Here is an 18,893-nt window from a genome sequence, read left to right as displayed (position 1 = left end):
GGATGAACCTATTTATATAGGAACATCAATTCTTGACTTGTCAAAGTCATTAATGTATGACGATTACTATAATAATTTAAAATCAAAGTATAAGGATAACGTGTCATTGTTGTATATGGATACAGATAGTTTTATATGAGAAATCAAGACAAGTGATGTATATGAGGATCTGATTGATATATATATATATATATATATATATATATATATATATATATATATATATATATATATATATATATATATATATATATATATATATATATATATATATATATATATATAATACAAGTAATTATAAATTAGGGGATGTGTTGTTTTCATCAAAGAATAAAAAGGTTATTGGTAAGTTTAAAGATGAATTGGGTGGGAAGGTCATGAGTGAATTTATAGGATTGAGATCAAAGTCTTATGCTTTTACATATATTGATAATAATAACATTGAAAGGTGTGATAAGAAGCTAAAGGGAATAAAGAAAAATATAATAAAGGAAACGATAAACTTTAAACATTATTACAACTGTTTAACCTTAAAGAAGGAAGAGTACAGAAAAAATGAATACAATAAGAAGTTATAAACATCAATTGTATACAGAAGAGATAAATAAGAAATCATTAGGAGCTTTTGATGACAAAAGATATATTTTAGAGAATGGAATCAATAGTCTCCCTTATGGTTATAAGTATAAGTGTTAAGATATTGGGTTGGGAATTTTAACAGGCTACCGCCGTCTTTTTACTGATTTATAAATGATAGAACCAAGCAGTAACCAAACCAAAGAGTGGAGATGTAATCAGTCTTGGTATTTAAATGGGAAACATAAAGAATGTGAGAAATATCAAATAAGTCTTATTGAAGAAATAACCGGGATAAAAGTAGATAAAACAAATATGCGGCTAAATTTAATGACAAATAAGTTGGAGGATGTAAAGAAAAAAAAATATCCTTGAATGGACTGAAAACTTTGATTGTTATCAATTGAACAATGCAAAAACAATTTACTACAATCTCAAAATGATATGTGGCTCAGGAGGTGGTCAGATAAGGGCATAAAGAGAAGTTTATAATTTCATTACTGCTCAACAAAGACACTTGTACCAAGAACCAAGTTCCAAGTTATTCTTTGTGAATATACTCAATGGAAATGAATGTTATACGGAAATTAAGTTATTCCCTAAAGTAGAACATGGGTAAATATTCGTTGGTTCGCTCTTTGAGTGGAATAAAAACATAAAAGGGAAGAAGTGCTTCAATCAGTAAGTCTCAATCTTTCATAGTAGTGGGGCAACTTAGCATAACAATTGTGCATTTTGTGAGGAAAGCACCAAATTTGGCACACTAGTGGCCTATCATATTATGAACAGATTTGGATATTGGGCCATCTCAAAATTTTTGATGGCAGTGGAAAATGGCTGCCACAGCCATCAGCGGCTGAATTTGAGATGGCCCAATATCCAAATCTGTTCATAATATGTTAGGCTACGAGTGTGCCAAATTTGGTGCTTTCCTCGCAAAATGCACAATTGTTATGCTATATTTAGCTAAGTTGCCCCACTATAGTCTCGATTTTATATTAGCCTGGTGTTGGCGCAGTGGTTAGGGCAGCGGCTTGGGATCCAAAAGGTCCTGAGTTCAAGCCCCGTTGGACCACTGAATTAATACACCAGGGGGTTGACTCAGCCTGTCATCCTTCCGAGGTCGGCGAAATGAGTACCAATGTACTGGGCCGGTGTATACCCTGGTTAAAATAGGTGTACCATATCCCTGTGTTGTAAGAGGCGACCAGGGTTGCGTCAGGAAGGGCATCTGGCGTAAAACGTGTGCCAAATCACTTTGCGGATCATACGGATGATCCGCTGTGGCGACCTCGAATGGGAGCAGCCGAAAGAAGAAGAAGAGTCTTGATTTTATATTTGCTTAAATGAGAGGGAAGGGGATAGGTGGGGAGAAAATCAGTCTCCTATTTTGAGCTTTTGGGGCTTGAGTCAGAGTTTTTTCTTTTTCCCCATTCATTTGAATGGGTCCCAGAAACCCCATTTATCATCAACTCACGCTTCCTTCCGCCGCACACCCTTCCGCCGCACACCCTTCCACCGCGATCCCTTCCCCCGCGCTCCCTCCCCACGCTCCCTTTCCCACGCTCCCTTTCCCACGCTCCCTTTCCCACGCTCCCTTTCCCACGCTCCCTTTCCCAAGCTCCCTCTGCCGCGCTCCTCCCCCATACCTTCCTTCCGCCATGCTCCCCTCCCAACGCTCCTTCCGCCGTGCTCGCCTCCCCACGCTCCTTCCGCCGCGCTCCCTTCCCCATGCTCCCTTCCGTCGCGTACCCCTCCCCTCCCCACGCTCCCCTCCCTTCGTTCCTTCCGCCGCACTCCCCTCCAAACGCACTCCCGTCCAAACGCGCTCCCCTCCCCACACGCTCCTCCCCACGCTCCTTCAGCCGTGCTCCGCTCCCTTCCCCACACGCCTTCTGCCGCGTTCCCTTCCCCACGCTTCTTTCCCTATACTCCTTCTGCCGCGCTCCCCTCCCCACACTCCTTCGGCCACGCTCCCCTCCGCACACTCCTTCCACCGCGCTCCCCTCCCCCATACCTTCCTCCCGCCATGCTCCTTCCGCCATGCTCCCCTCCCCACGCTCCCTTCCCCACGCACCTTCTGCCGTGCTCCCCTCCCCACGCGCTCCCCTCCCCACGTGCTCCTCTCCCCCCACGCTCCCCTCCCCACGCTACCCTCCCCTCCCCATGGTCCCTTCCCCACGCACCTTCTGCCGTGCTCCTCTCCCCACGCGCTCCTCTCCCCACGCGCTCCTCTCCCCACGCGCTCCTCTCCCCACGCGCTCCTCTCCCCACGCGCTCCCCTCCCCATGCTCCCCTCCCCACGCTCCCTTCCGCCCTGCTCCTGCCGCGCTCCTTCCGCCGCGCTCCCCTCCCCACGCACCTTCCGCCGCGCTCCCCAGCCCACGCTCCTCTCCCCTACCCACGTTCCCTTCTGCCGCGCTCCCTTCCCCACGCTCCCCTCCTCTTGCTCCTTCTGTCACGCTCCCCTCCCCGCGCTCCCCTCCCCGCGCTCCCCTCCCCGCGCTCCCCTCCCCGCGCTCCCCTCCCTCGCGCTCCTTCCGTGGCGCTCCCTTTCCCACGCTCCTTCCGCTGCGCTCCCTTCCCCACTGTCTCCCTTCCCTACGCTCCCTTCTCCATGCTCCCTTCTGCCACGCTCCCTTCCCCATGCTCCGCTCCCTTCACCACGTTCTCATCCACTCGCTCCTTCCGCTACGCTCCCCTCCCCACGCTCCTTCCGCTACGCTCCCCTCCCCACGCTCCTTCCGCTACGCTCCCTCCCCACGCTCCTTCCGCTACGCTCCCTCCCCACGCTCCTTCCGCTACGCTCCCTCCCCACGCTCCTTCCGCTACGCTCCCTCCCCACGCTCCTTCCGCTACGCTCCCTCCCCACGCTCCTTCCGCTACGCTCCCTCCCCACGCTCCTTCCGCTACGCTCCCTCCCCACGCTCCTTCCGCTGCGCTCCCTCCCCACGCTCCTTCCGGTACGCTCCCTGCCCACGCTCCTTCCGCTACGCTCCCTCACCACGCTCCTTCCGCTACGCTCCCTCCCCACGCTCCTTCCGCTACGCGCCCTCCCCACGGTCCTTCGGCTACGCTCCCCTCCCCACGCTCCTTCCACCACGCTCCCTTCCCCATGCACCCTCCCCACACTCCCCGCCACACCTCCCCCACCACTCTGATACATTTCCCCCCCATGTTTTTCCCTCCACCCTCTCGTCACACTTTCTCCCTGCCCTCTCCCATCATCCCCTCCCCCCCATACGTTCCACCCACCACCCTCCTGTCTCTCACACACACACACACACGCGCACACACGCGCACACACACGCACACGCGCGCACACACACGCACACACACGCGCACACACACGCACACACACGCACACACACACACACACACACACACACACACACACACACACACACACACACACACACACACACACACACACGTTCCTCCCACCGCTCTTCTCCCCCTCCCCCTCACGTTCCTCCAGCCATTCTCCCCACCAATATTTACAACACCCCTACCCCCATATTTGTTGCTTTTGAATACAAAAATAAGTTTTTGTTATGATTTATTGATAGTTGGTATTATGTGTTGCCAACCAAAGCAAAAAAAAATTTCTCCTATTTTTCTTCTTCTTCTTCTTCTCTCTCCTCTCTTCTTTTTCTTCATCCTCTTTAATGGCCACATTTATTTCCACATTATTGTGGGGGGTGGAGGGGGGGGCAGCTTGGCCCAAGTCTTTCACGAACCAGCTGGCCAGTCCTAATGTTTGATGAAGGTCAAGGCAGGAATTTGGAATTTGGCCATGGTGCCAGAAATAGCTCACCTATTCTTCGCAAAAGACACCTGAAGTCTTTAACATCCACCAATTAATTCCACTACAGGGATCGTACAGCTTAACGTCTATCTGAGGGGACGGCACACGCATTGATGAATCGCCCTGCCTATGAAACACCTGCATGACAGTTTATAGCTGGGTTGAGATTCAAACCCAGGCTTGACAGGCTCGACAGCCAAGAGGCAAGTCTGGCAACCAACGGCAGATTGATTTTAACATTCCAGCATGCCTTTTAGCAATACTCCATACTAACACATTTTTGTGCAGGGCAACCATTTTGAAGTTTTGGTTGCCCCCCCCCCCAATTTTTTTTAGTGAAACCAGAGTAAAATGACAATAAAAATTAATTGGTAGTTGTTTGCTTGGAGCGTTGTTTGTGTTTCATTAAGTAGTTCAACTAAGAAGTTTGCAGATGCTGCAAAGGTAGCTCAAACTCCCTTGACTGGTGTCGACTTTAGTCAGTCTTGGCAATATAATCACCAGCTTCAGGCTGAAAATAGACGAGGTAGGAACTGAAAATGATGTAATGTCAATCCAACTGCCCGATGTCCAAGCTGCTGCCACCAAATTGTACCAAATTTAGAGAAAAAAATTCGTGATCTAATTGGCCTCTAATCCTTTCGCTCTCTGTCATTTTTTTTTTCTTTAGGGAGAAGAAAAGAAGGAGAGTTGACGAGCAGCTGGACAAGTTAGTGTTTTTTTTTGTTTGTTTGTTTTCATGCCTCCACTGCCGAAGGCTCCGGAAGCATTATGTTTTCGGGCTGTTCGTCCGTCTGCCCGTGATAACTTTGTTCCCGTGACAACTTGTGAACCGCTGAAGGAATTTTTTTATTTATTTGTTGTTATTTTTTTGTAATAACCAACCTTCGTACAAGTATGTACTGCATTATGACACAAAAATGAACTGATAAGACTTTTGGGTCAGAGGTTATGTAACCTTCAGCTGAAAGAAGCAGTTTTTCATTACTGCGATAACTTGAGCTGCTGAAGGGAGTTTGACCAAACTTGGCTTAACTATGGACTGTAACACCAATATAAACTGATTAGATTTTGGGTTCAAGACATTAAAGGCCAACGGTCATGTGACCTTGAATTGAAAATCTGTGTGACTGCAATTTACTTGAAAATTGTATCAGTGTGTTGACATCTAACATGGGTAGAGTCGCGTCAAATTTCACTTTTTAGCTTGTGACTAGACGACCTGTGAACCCGTTGTGACAGCGATGATTAAAAAAAAAAAAAAATCATTTCAAGAAAAAATAAGAAGATAGCTCCAGCGAACTATACCGCTGAGGTTGTTTGCATTGATCAAATTCTCCCGAAGAGAACTTGACTGAATCGGGAATTGATTTTTTTACTAATTTTTTTCTTGCCCGATTTCAACGAAACTTGAGACTGCACACCGCAGGCGAATGGTGAGTAAGGTGGCCCTAATTTTTTTGCGCTATCGTGTACCGTTTTGGCTGTATTTTGGGAACATACATACAAGATGAGAGTTTTAGTAATATATAAATAGATAGATATGTGAGATGCAGTAACATTATGGGTAGAATGCTTTGAGTTTGTGTGGTCATAGACCGGGAGCCCACGGGGCTTAGCTCAACCGAAGACTGGAACAATTGCCATCCTCATGGTAAGATGCCAGATGATATTCTCACCTCAGAACTCTGCGTCTGCCAGGACACTGCTGCGGGGTTGATATTCTGTGGTCAATATCCGTATCGCATAATTGGCGCTAGCTCAACCTGGCAGCGGAATGGCCCCAAGTAGGTTTCTGATATTATTATATAGCTTGTAACACGGGATATAAACAATGACAGACTATTTCGCCGCTGGAATACTGGTGACAGACGCTAATTAGATTCCGCAAAAATCACGCTAGCTCAACCAAAGAGCGGAACGGCTAAAACCAACGCAGAATGACCGTAAGGGGTCCCCTGAGTACAAAAGGAGCACTGTCAGACAACTTTGTCGCTGGGCCCCCCAGGCCAGATGCTCCCTAATTCGGGACCCTTTGGTTGCGCTAGCTCAACCGAACAGCGGAATGGCTAAAACCAATGCAGAATGCTAGTAAGGGGGCCCCTGAGTACAAAAGGAGCACTGACAGACAACTTGGTCGCTGGGCCCTCAGGACAGACGCTCCCTAGTTTGGGTTCCCTTTGGTTGCGCTAGCTCAACTGAACAGCGGAACGGCTAAAACCAACTCAGAATGGTAGTACCAGATCCCCTCATTAGGTCGCCCACAGGCGACCTGAAGTACTCTGTTGAATTCGGTCATACGTCGAGTTTTCTACGTCTGTTTTTAGACTACTGTGTCTGCGATTGGTCAGTCAAAGTGACGTCATGGAGTCACCACGAGGCGACCAATAGGTCATCCAGGGATGTAGTCGGAACTGAAGACGATTTACGAGTCAGACCGGAAACCGGAAGTGGAAAACGAAATAGTATGCCAGTTCGATGTGAAAATTTCCGAGCATGATGTGGAGCTTGTCGAACACTGGCGCCTCCATCGCTTGGATCAAATAGGCCTTGGACGCAACGGATAGATCATACGTAACTACGCCGAATTCCTGGTTTGTTTTTCTGGCCACGTTCATGGTGCGAACCATGGTCTCTCACACAATGTCATTATTCGTCGGGGAGCGACCGATCGGATCCATGTAGCATATCTGCTGCAATGGCAGTTTTTCTTTTATGAACTTTGAGACGAATGGGCAAAGCTAACATGGGCAAAGCCTCAGTAATGCTCTGAAAAAAAACAGTAGAAATCAAGGGTTGTTGGAAGGGATGAGTACGTGAATGATCCACGCGGAACAATTTCAACCGTCGACCTCGGGCTCGTCGCACTACCGTCTTGATATCCGACTGCAGTGCGGGGGCAACTGATGATTGCAGCAGTGATGGGCTTCCGGGAAGGTGGTACTTCGTGCTCGTCACCCGTAAACTTACGCCTATTTCGTCCACATTGATCTTCTCTTGTGCGTACATTGTGACGCTCGTTCGTTTCGGTGACTATTTTGATAAGTATGTCCCACTGTAGCGTGTAGAGTGGATTTCCCATCCAAGGTGTCCATGTTGGTGTCATTGTTGTCCCAAGCACAGGCCGTTGCGAGGTTAGATTCTGGATGGATGCCGTCTGGGGCATCTCGGTACTCAGATGTGACAGCGTAGGCGAACTTGGTCTCCAGCCCCTTAATTTCTGTGTAGTTGATTGCATGACCCTCCCTGCTGAGAATTTCTGCGCCCAGCTTTGAACCAGTCAGAGCCGAGAACCCCAATCCCATGGCGACGTTCTTCCAGGGTCTAACGGACCCGCGACTGACATTAAAGATGGCGTCCGATGCCATCGCCTGCACCTTACGTCGCACGTTTTCATCGGCAGTAAATGAGGGGGTAGCGCCGCACAGAAGAGTCGAGAAAAAGAGTTCTAATGCTTCCGGTATTTTTGGAGCGGATTCCTTTAGACTTTCGATGCTCGCCGGGGTAGGTGTTTTTGATTTTGGCAGTTGCTGTACCCGAACGAAACCGACATGTCAAGTATTTGTATGCTGATCTGGTACCCGACTCCACGAGCGAAGTCGGGTGCCAGATCATTTGTGTGCTATGGACGCAATTTTCGCTGATTTATAGTTTTACAATCACTCCAAACATGTTTTACACACACAGTGGACTGCTCCCTGGCGGGAAGAAGAGAAAATTTAGCTGAGAACAATTTTTTTTCATCGTTTATTTCAATTTCGTTTTCCACTTCCGGTTTCCGATATTCCCCTCTTCGGTTGAGTTAAGCCCCACGGGCTCCCGGTCTATCAGCAGTTTGATACTGATCCTGGCCAAGTCCTACCAAGTACTTTTAGAAATTGTACTTGTTACATCCTTGCTTGACACTCAGCATTTCGAGGACAGAGTATGGATAAACCCTGTGGGGATTCAATCCCATGAGGGTTGGGTGAAGGGTGTAGGGGTTGGGCAAGGGTTGGGTGAAGGGTGTAGGGTTTGAGCAAGGGGGGGGGGTCAGGGTTGGGCAAGGGGGGGGGTCAGGTTTGGGGTGGGAAAGAAGCTGCCCCAATTTCTGCATTTGACTTCCGGTTTGGGGAGATCAGCGTAAGTGGACGGTTTGGTGACGCGCTCTACTTCCAGTTCTTCAAAATCTAACTTTCTCGGACCATTCACGTAGTTTTGCTGTTTCGTTTTAGTTTCTGATTTGTTATTCGTTTTTTTTCGTCAACTTTTCTGTCCCGAATCGTGTCCTGTTGTGTTGATTCGTTTGGTTCGTCTCTCGATCTCCGTCGGGCCTACCTGTGATAGTCGGGTGTTCGTGCCCTCCCTCTTCTGCCCCGTTCTCGCTTCCTTGTTCTCGTTGTTGCTTCTGGCCTGTCAGCTGAGTCCTTTTTTTTTTTTTTCTTTTTTTTCTTTTTTTTTTTTTACCTCCTGCCATCAAAAAAAATTAAAGCAAGGTGTAACTACTCCTTCGCTCCCCCAGCAAATATAACATAATGTAACATAAATTAACAATTACAACAACAACAGCACTGTTGACGTCACTTCCTGTAGTGCGCGAGAGGATAAGCTCGACCAAAACAAAACAAGTGTTTTATGTGTTATTTTGCGTATTTTTTAATCGTGATTTGTGTGAACGGCTGTGGGACTGTATTTACAAAGCTGTAGTTGTGTTCATAACAGTTTTAGCGGGTATTTGTGTTCGTTTATTGAAAGAAGCAGTGGGAGGCCTCGTGCTAAGTTTAACGTCAAGTCATCAGTTGAGGCCTTTGGGCGTATTGGGATTAAAAATGGAGTCGAGACCGGAGAAAGGAAGAGGAGAAATAAAATGTGACGGTTGTTCAACGTGAGCCGTCTCAACCAGAGGGGAAGCAGGAGGGTTCTTATTGTTGTAGGAAGTGTGAGGAAATCGTCCACTTGAGGAAGGTTATTACCGGGTTGAAGGAACACATCGATAATTTGCAGCAAGTCGCAGAATGTGAGAAATTTGTTGATAACGGTTGTTGAGTGAGGTTACTGGGGATATTGAAAGTGATGGCGGTGGTGACGGTGCAGCGGGGGCGGGCGGTGGTGGCGGTGCAGCGGGGGTGGGCGATGGTGATGGTGCAGCGGAGGCGGGCGATGGTGACGGTGCAGCGGAGGCGGGCGATGGTGACGGTGCAGCGGAGGTGGGCGGTGGTGACGGTGCAGCGGGGTGGGCAGTGGTGACGGTGCAGCGGGCAGTGGTGACGGTGCAGCGGGGGCGGGCGGTGGTGACGGTGCAGCGGAGGCGGGCGGTGGTGACGGTGCAACGGGAGCGGGCGGTGGTGACGGTGCAACGGGGGCGGGCGGTGGTGACTGTGCAGCGGGGCGGGCGGTGGTGACGGTGCAGCGGGGTGGGCGGTGGTGACGGTGCAACGGGGGCGGGCGGTGGTGACGGTGCAGCGGAGGCGGGCGGTGGTGACGGTGCAACGGGAGCGGGCGGTGGTGACGGTGCAACGGGGGCGGGCGGTGGTGACTGTGCAGCGGGGCGGGCGGTGGTGACGGTGCAGCGGGGTGGGCGGTGGTGACGGTGCAACGGGGCGGGCGGTGGTGACGGTGCAACGGGGCGGGCGGTGGTGACGGTGCAACGGGGCGGGCGGTGGTGACGGTGCAACGGGGCGGGCGGTGGTGACGGTGCAGCGGGGCGGGCGGTGGTGACGGTGCAGCGGAGGCGGGCGGTGGTGACGGTGCAACGGGAGCGGGCGGTGGTGACGGTGCAACGGGGGCGGGCGGTGGTGACTGTGCAGCGGGGCGGGCGGTGGTGACGGTGCAGCCGGGCGGGCGGTGGTGACGGTGCAGCGGGGGCGGGCGGTGGTGACGGTGCAACGGGGGCGGGCGGTGGTGACGGTGCAACGGGAGCGGGCGGTGGTGACGGTGCAACGGGAGCGGGCGGTGGTGACGGTGCAACGGGAGCGGGCGGTGGTGACGGTGCAATGGGGGCGGGCGGTGGTGACTGTGCAGCGGGGCGGGCGGTGGTGACGGTGCAGCGGGGTGGGCGGTGGTGACGGTGCAACGGGGGCGGGCGGTGGTGACGCTGCAACGGGGGCGGGCGGTGGTGACTGTGCAGCGGGGCGGGCGGTGGTGACGGTGCAGCGGGGTGGGCGGTGGTGACGGTGCAACGGGGGCGGGCGGTGGTGACGCTGCAGCGGGGGCGGGCGGTGGTGACGGTGCATCGGGGGCGTGCGGTGGTGACGGTGCAGCGGGGGCGTGTGGTGGTGACGGTGCAGCAGGGGTGTGCGGTGCAGCGGGGGTGGGCGGTGGTGACGGTGCAGCGGTCGTGGCGGGGCGTGCAGTACAGCGGGGGCGTGCGGTGGTGACGCAGCATTGGGGGTGTGCAGAGCATGCGGGGCGTGCAGTACAGCGGGGGCGTGCGGTGGTGACGGAGCATCGGGGTTGTGCAGAGCATCAGGGGCGTGCAGTGGTGACGGTGCAGCAGGGGTGGGCGGTGGTGACGGAGCATCGGGGGTGTGCAGAGCATCAGGGGCGTGCAGTGGTGACGGTGCAGCAGGGGTGGGCGGTGGTGACGGTGCAGCGGTCGTGGCGGGGTGTGCAGTGCAGCGGGGGAGTGCGGTGGTGACGGAGCATCGGGGGTGTGCAGAGCATCAGGGGCGTGCAGTGGTGACGCTGCAGCAGGGGTGGGCGGTGGTGACGGTGCATCGGGGGTGTGCAGAGCATCAGGGGTGTGCAGTGGTGACTGTGCAGCAGGGGTGGGCGGTGGTGATGGTGCAGTGGGGCGTGTGCAACGGGGGCGTGCGGTGATGACGGTGCAACGGGGGCGTGCGGTACAGCCGGGGTGGGTGGTGGTGATGGTGTGGCGCGGCGTGCAGTGCAGCAGGGGCAGGCGGTGGAGGATGTGCAACGGGGTCGGGCGGTGGCTGAGGTGCAGGGCATACAGGCAGTGGTGGTATAGTGGGTGTTGGGAGTGGTGGAGGTGCAGCAATTGAAATTGGTAGAAATGAGGTATGACAGACAGTTTTTGTGGGTGATGAGAATTAATTATGTGGATTCTTCATTCTGCAGGAATGATCATTGATAAAGAATTTTCTGCAGTTTTGAAGGAGCAGGAGTTCGGGACGTTGTAGCAAGGGAAAACGATATTGTATCGGGTCATGGCAGGAAGAAGTTGGTTGTGGTACACCAAGGTGTGAATGATGTCGGGAAAGTTTACTCAGAGGTTTTGAAAAATAGACACAGGATATTGGGTTTTCAGCTGAAAGCAAAGGTTTGTGAGGTAATATTTTCTGGGATCCTCCCAAGATTAGGAAACGATATTGAAATTATGAGCAGAGCAATAGACGTCAACCAATGGCCAGAAGAATGATGTGGGGAGGAAGGTGTTACATTTAAGAAGCCGTGGGAATCATTTCGGGGCCAAAGGGAGTGTTTCCAGAATGATGGCCGTATGTTAAATAGAAAGGGTCTGGCAAGGTTTGCAGTGGGAATTGAGGAAATAATTCGGGCTTATTTATTTATTTATTTATTTATGTCATTGGAGGGTGGAGAAGGTATTGAGGAAGGAACTGATGTAATTGTGATGAGTCAGGCCAGGCAAGAAAATAGAATTTCAGAAAAGGAAAAGTTAAACATATTCCACATCAATGCCAGAAGTTTTAATGGTAAGATGGAAGAGCTTGATTATGGGGGATTTTAACTTGCCATGGATAGATTAGGTCCAGGAACAGGAAAGGGCAGAGTGGATGAGGATTTCCTAGTTTTAGTCCAGGATTGCCTTTTAGTCCAGGATTGCCTTTTCTCCCAGTTTGTGCAGTGTTCGATCTCTTTTTAAGTAACGATCCCAAAATGGTGGAGGTTGGGGAGCATTTGGGAGCAAGTGACCATAACATTGTGTGTGCAAAGACTCTGTTGAGGGTTAGAGTTCAGGATAGTAGGGTAAGTCTATTAGATTTCAGGAAGGCAAACTTTGAGGGTATGAGGAGAGACTTGGGTGATGTAGATTGGGAGACTCCAACAACAGGACAATCAGCATCAGAAAAATGGGAAACCTTCAAGGACCAAATGTGTAGAGTGCAGTGCAAGTACATTCCAATGAGGTGTAAAACTCGAAGTAGAAAGAGACCAGAGTGGTTGAGCAGTGAGATAAGGAGAAGCAGAAGGCATTTATTTGGTTTAAAATAACAGGACTGGAATTAGATTTATATCACTATCGGAGTAAACGGGCAAGTGAAGTAAATAACTTGGCAAGCCAAAAGAGTGTATGAGAAGGACATGGTTAAGGATATTAAGCATAATAGCAAGGCTTTCTTTAAGTACACCAGGGGAAAATAACATTGTCAGACCAGTGTGGGCCCATTGGGGAATATCACCGGGTGAGTGATTAGTGATGAAAGTGAGATGGCAGGCTTATTAAACAGGTATTTTTCTTCAACTTTTACACAAGAACAGTCAGGAGAATTGCCAATAGCTGAGAGTATCTATCGAGGAGGTGAGGAAGGGTTTTTACAGAAGATCCAGGTTGGAGTGGAGGAAGTAAAGGAACAGTGAGGTAATCAGAGAAGATAAGGCTCCGAGTCCAATTAATATACAACCGAGAGTATTGAGCGAAGTTTCTGAGCAGGCAAGCGAGATGTTAACGGACATTTTCAATAGCTCACTTGAGTCAGGACAAGTACCGGAGGATTGAAGAGCAGCAAATGTAACACCATTATTTAAGAAAGGATCCAGAGAAAAATTGGGAAACTATAGACCTGTTGGTTTGACTTCAGTTGTGAGGAAGGTGTTAGACATTAATTAATGCCCGGATGAGGAACCATTTCAACAAATACAAACTAATTAAAGGTAGTCAGCATGGGTTTACCAAAGGTTGTTCCTGTTTAACAAATCTTTTGGAGTTCTATGAAGCAGTGTCTGATTGGGTGGATGAGGGAAAGGCAGTGGACATAGTATATCTAGACTTTAAGAAGGCATTTGATAAGGTACCACATCGGAGGTTGTTAGCCAAAGTGACAGCTTGTGGAATAGCTGGTCAGGTAGTTAATTGGATTGCAAACTGGCTTAGTGGTCGGAAGCAAAGAGTGGCTGTGAGTGGGAGGATGTCTTGCTGGAGGATGCAAGTAGCAGGGTTTCTCAGGGATAAATACTCGGACCATTACTATTCATCATTTAAATCAATGATTTGGATAGTGGGGTGCAGAGTAGCCTTTCCAAATTTGCAGATGACACAAAGCTTGGAGGTAAGGTGGATAGCAGAAGGGGTGGTGATCAGATTCATGAAAGTATTGATACTTGCATAGATTGGCAAAAAAATTGGCAGATGCAATTTAACCTGAGCAAGTGTAAAGCGTTGGGGACAGGAAAGAACAATGGCAACCGAGATTACAGGATGCAAGGGGTAATTTTGGAGCGTGTCAGACAGGAGAAGGATCTGCGGGTTGTTATATATATATATATATATATATATATATATATATATATATATGTATATGTATATGTATATGTATATATATGTATATGTATATATATGTATATATATATGTATATATATGTATATATGTATGTATATATATATATATATATATATATATATATATATATATATATATATATATATATATATATATATATATATATATATATATATATATATATATATATATATATATATATATATATATATATATATACACGAGGGAAGCAGGCCGCACAGTGCCAGGCAGCTATCGGTAAAGCAAATGGGGTTTTAGGCTGTATTCGAAGGGGGATAAATTATAAATCAAGAGGTGGTGTTAACATTGTATAGGAATGTAGTGAGGCTACATCTGGAATATTGTGTGCAGTCTTGGTCACCACAATTCAGGAAAGACAGAGATGCCATTGAGAGGGTTCAGCACAGGGCTACCAGATTGATTCCGGGCCTAGCTAGACTCAGCTATGTGGAGCGGCTGAAGGAGACAGAGATTTATACACGAGAATGGAGGTGGTTGCAAGGAGATATTATAGAGATGTTTTCGATAATGAAAGTTATAGTCATAATAAGTGCAGATTAATTATTCAACAGAGGAGACAGTGATCGGATCAGAGGCCATAGCCTGAGAATATAGAAGAGGAGAGTTAAGACAGTACTAAAGCCGCTGTCACACCTTGACGATTTAGCCAGCGTATGCCGATTTATGAAAAATTTGTCTAAAACGCTGGCACACGTCGAATACGTTATGGTTACGTTTTGTATACGTTAAGACCACGCTGAAAAACACTGCCATAAGTCGTAGTACGCTGGCTTTAAACGTTGTACTTTTGGGTTGTCCTCAATTTTTTGCATGCTTGAAATTTTATGACGTATGCCGGTGTATGACTCACACGGTCCGCTACGCTGGCCATAAGTTGTAGGCACGTTATGCAATCGTTGACACACATCGACACACGTTACTTGTAAGTTACTCATAAGTCGAAACAAGTCGAGGTAATGTTTAGCGTACCCGAAACTTATTTCTAACCTATGAGTAACGTTTTGTAAGCACGCTACACGAACGTTGTTCACACTTCGCAACACGTTACTTGAAAGTTCCTCATACGTCGAAACACGTCAAAGTCATGTTTAGGGTACCCGTGACTTATTTATAACCTATGAGTAACATGCTTGGAAATTATTTGTAAAGCATGTCCTGCGCACAAATACTTATGTAGACGTATTTGACGTCTTCAGGACGACCACAGAACTTGATGAATGCGTTTCTAACTTACAGATACCGTATAATGTCGTATTGGCAGCGATTAGAGGAATTGGTATATAAAAAGAGCTTCGCAGGAGGAACCCGTCTTTTTTTTTTTTAGACTTCGTGGTGAGTACATGTCCATGTCATTCCGAGAGATGGAGGATACGGCAACGCTGAGACGACAATACCTACCTGTCCTCGAACATCAACATGACCTCATTGAGTTGACACTGCACCAGTTGCATGCCAATAGAGCCGGGAGAAGAAGACGTGAACGGAGGAGAAGGAACTGGGTCAGACCATGGATCGGGAGGCGACAACATTACGGCATATATGACCAGCTCATGGTGGAACTCCGGAACGAGGACCATGCATCCTTCATCAACTTCCTGCGAATGCCCCCAGCGATGTTCGACGAGCTGCGAGCCAGAGTGGGTCCAAGGATAACCAAGCATTTTATTAAATCATTTCAATAGTCCAGTGGAAGCGATTTAACTTGTTCAATGGAAACTATTTCAATTGCCGAGCACCCAGCGAGTGACAGCCATTTATTAAAAGTGAAGTTGCAGCCTATGAATAGAAAACCCCACGTAATCGTCGACGATACGCTGCCACGCTATGCATACGTTAGACTATCGTTGGGCATAGGTTGTGGACGCCTAAAACACGCTAATCAATCGTTGGTATAACTTATGTATAAGTTATCGAAGCGTTCTGTGTTCATTACTAGTACATTATGCATTTGTCCAAGTCGTTTTGAATACTTTTAAAACTGAAACAAAAAAATAGTTCATCGTGGGAATGAGAAAAAAAAATTCGCCGAAAAGAACATCGAACAATGGTGCAAAGTCGTCTCCTATTCGTGGACGCAACGAGGATCAATCATCACCCACACCCTCCCCATCACGCTCACCTACTACTACTACTGACATGGACAAACTACTACTACCAATACTACTACTACTACTGACTCGCTCACCTACTACTGATACTATTGACATCTACTCAACATGGAGTCTGGAACACTGACGGGTTCTTCTTGTGAAGCCCATTTGTATATACCAATACCCCTAAACGCTGCCAATACGCCATTATACAGTAAATGTAAGTTAGAAACACGTTCAGTAAGTTCTGTGGTCATCCGGAAGACATCAATCAAATTCGTCTACATACGACAATGTGCGTTTGAGATACGTTACACATAGGTTCAAAGCACGCTACTCAGGTTCAAAGCACCTACTCATAGGTTCAAAGCACGTTACTCGTAGGTTAAAAATTAAGTTTTCGGGTATGCGAAACATTACCTCGACGTGTTTCGACTTATGAGTAACTTACAAGTAACGTGTGTCCGACGTGTGTCAACGATCGCGGAGCGCGCAGAGAACTTTTGCCAGCGTATGCTGAACTTGTGAGCCATACGTCGAGTACATCGTAAAATTTTCAGCATGCTTGAAATTTCACGACGTACTTCCTCGTTTTTCAGCATGCTCCAAACGTATACACAACTTACCCATACCGTATTCGACTTGTGCCAGCGTTTTACACACATTTTTCATAGGTCGGCATACGCTGGCTAAATCGTCAAGGTGTGACTGCGATGTTGCCACTTCCAATTTTCAGGCGGTTATGATTTAAATCGGCGTGCGGCAGGTTTTTAACAGGCTATGCCACGAGTTCGTCGGCGATACGTGCAGCGCGCTATGCCTAAATTAAACTATCGTTGGGCATACGTTGTGAATGCCGACAACAGGCTAAGCATTCGTTGGTATAAGTTATCTATAAGACAACGAAACATTCTGTGCCCGTTACTAATATGTTATGCATACGACCAACACGTTATGAATACGACCAACACGTTATGAATACGACCAACACGTTATGAATACGACCAAAACTTAAAAAAACAACCTCAAAACTTCAGTGTACGCCAACGTTTTACATACATTTTTATACGTTGCCATTGCTCGCTAAAACGTCAAGGTGTGACAGCGCCTTAAGGCAGGGGACTTTCACTCAGAGTAGTAAATGCATGGAATGGCCTCCCTGGAAAGGTAGTGGCAGCAGGAAACGGTGGATAAGTTTAAATTAGAATTAGATAGCTACCTGGAAGTTATGGAGATAGAGGGGTATAGTGATGTTGATCGGACTTTTAGGTAGTTTGAGCATTACTGGGTGATTGTGCGCATGTGTACGGAGTGCTGTTGAACTGAGTCTTGTCAAGGGGTGTTATGTGGTTTATGTGTGTTTTTATCCAAGCCCATGCCCCCTCCTCTGAGGACAAGAAGAAAAAAAAATAGAAAAAAAAGTACAAAAACTTCAAAAACTTAAAATAAGTAAAAACACTTAAAACACAAAAACACTTGAATATGTATTTACAGTATATATATATATATATATATATATATATATATATATATATATATATATATATATATATATATATATATATATATATATATATATATGTATATGTAAATTTTGCATTTTCTTCTTTGGATGTTGTGTTCATAAATTAGTGTTGTGTGGATGTCACGCAGGCATGATGGGCTGAATAGCCTCCACCTGTGTCCAATTTCCTTGTATTTCTTGGTATTGTGTTCTGACAAGTTACAATCCCCCTCCCCCACACTCTCCAAACCCAAGGTGTACAGTCAGTCAAGTTCTGTATTATATTATGTGATGTGGAACAGCTAGCTTTTCCATGAGCCTTCTAAGTGATATGACAATAAATAAAACTCGCGATACCCGTGCACATGCACGGGATAGCAGTACAACATAGCTGGTAGCAGACGACAGACCGTACACGGGGAATGACAAAAATACGCATTGTGCAAAATGCAAGTGGTACTATGGAACGCCAAGACTTCCCAAACATTGTCGGCATGTCCGCTAAGTGCCACAGCAATTTCATAGGGATCGTGTGACGGCGAGCTGAGTTTTTAGTGTGCAAGCTTGGTATTATAATAGAGATAATCCAGAACGTTCATGTTTTGCAGTTTTTCCTGCACTCCCTACTCCCTTTTTCTCCATCCCCTCTTCCCTTTCTAACCCCCCCCCCCATTTCTACAACTCCTACCCCTTAGACCCCCAACACATCATTTAGTATCAAAGTGAACAGAATATTTGCCACATCATTGAAAGCATAATCTTGGAACATGTGCGGTCTTTATCGTGACATCTTCCAAAGTTTTGATAACTTGTTTGCTATTGTTCAGTAGTTAATGACTTTTTTTGAAGTGAACACATGGATGTGTGGGATGGTCATTTGAATACTTCTGGATGATGTTACACAATGATATTTTTGACTGGTTTGAATTTTGTTTTTTCTCCTTTTTTGTGATTGTATTCATTTAAGGCTGAATAGCTTGACTTTCCTGTTGCTTTGGCTGAGATCCTCTTGGATCTCCAGTTCTCTTTCTGTGCCCATTCCTTGTGTTCTACAGCATGCAGGTTACTGATGACCTTGTAGAGTTGAATTGGCAAGGAAGGTGGGACCACATCACTTGCTTTCTGGACAGAGCTGGACCTTGGGCACACCCCGATTTTGATGTTTCTCCAGAGGTGGGAATGAACACATTATTGGTGTGTATGGATAATTAAATGACTTATTTACATTCTTGCTGGACAAATATTTCTCCAAGCCTTTTTTCACAATACAACCAATTACATACAGGTAGTGAACAAAAAATTGAACTGTCTGGAATTCTGTTGGAGTAATGCGGCACCATTTTTCCACCAGGAAGTCCATCAACTCACACCTGTGTGATGGAGGTGGAAAACGCTATCTCAAGCATTGTTCC

At 47.5% G+C, this 18,893-nt stretch overlaps 1 protein-coding gene across 3 annotated transcripts in view; it reads left to right on the top strand.

The window, feature by feature from the left end:
* UBA3 (ubiquitin like modifier activating enzyme 3) overlaps positions 1 to 18,893 on the top strand; it is a 91,318-nt gene that overhangs the window by 18,799 nt on the left and 53,626 nt on the right. For 2 of the 3 annotated variants that reach the window (XM_085852408.1, XM_085852410.1), the window contains exons 2-3: positions 5,055 to 5,093; positions 18,537 to 18,654. In XM_085852408.1, coding sequence (XP_085708534.1) covers positions 5,055 to 5,093; positions 18,537 to 18,654 — 157 coding nt within the window. The remainder of the gene's footprint in view (positions 1 to 5,054; positions 5,094 to 18,536; positions 18,655 to 18,893) is intronic. The other variant, XM_085852409.1, reaches the window with a different exon arrangement.

The sequence above is a fragment of the Eptatretus burgeri genome, chromosome 13 (assembly GCF_056783735.1).
Source record: "Eptatretus burgeri isolate ZD-2024b chromosome 13, Ebu_testis_v1, whole genome shotgun sequence".
Classification (NCBI taxonomy): domain Eukaryota; kingdom Metazoa; phylum Chordata; class Myxini; order Myxiniformes; family Myxinidae; genus Eptatretus; species Eptatretus burgeri.
Note: the sequence above shows the minus strand (reverse complement) of the source record. Positions and strands in the feature narration are given on the sequence as shown.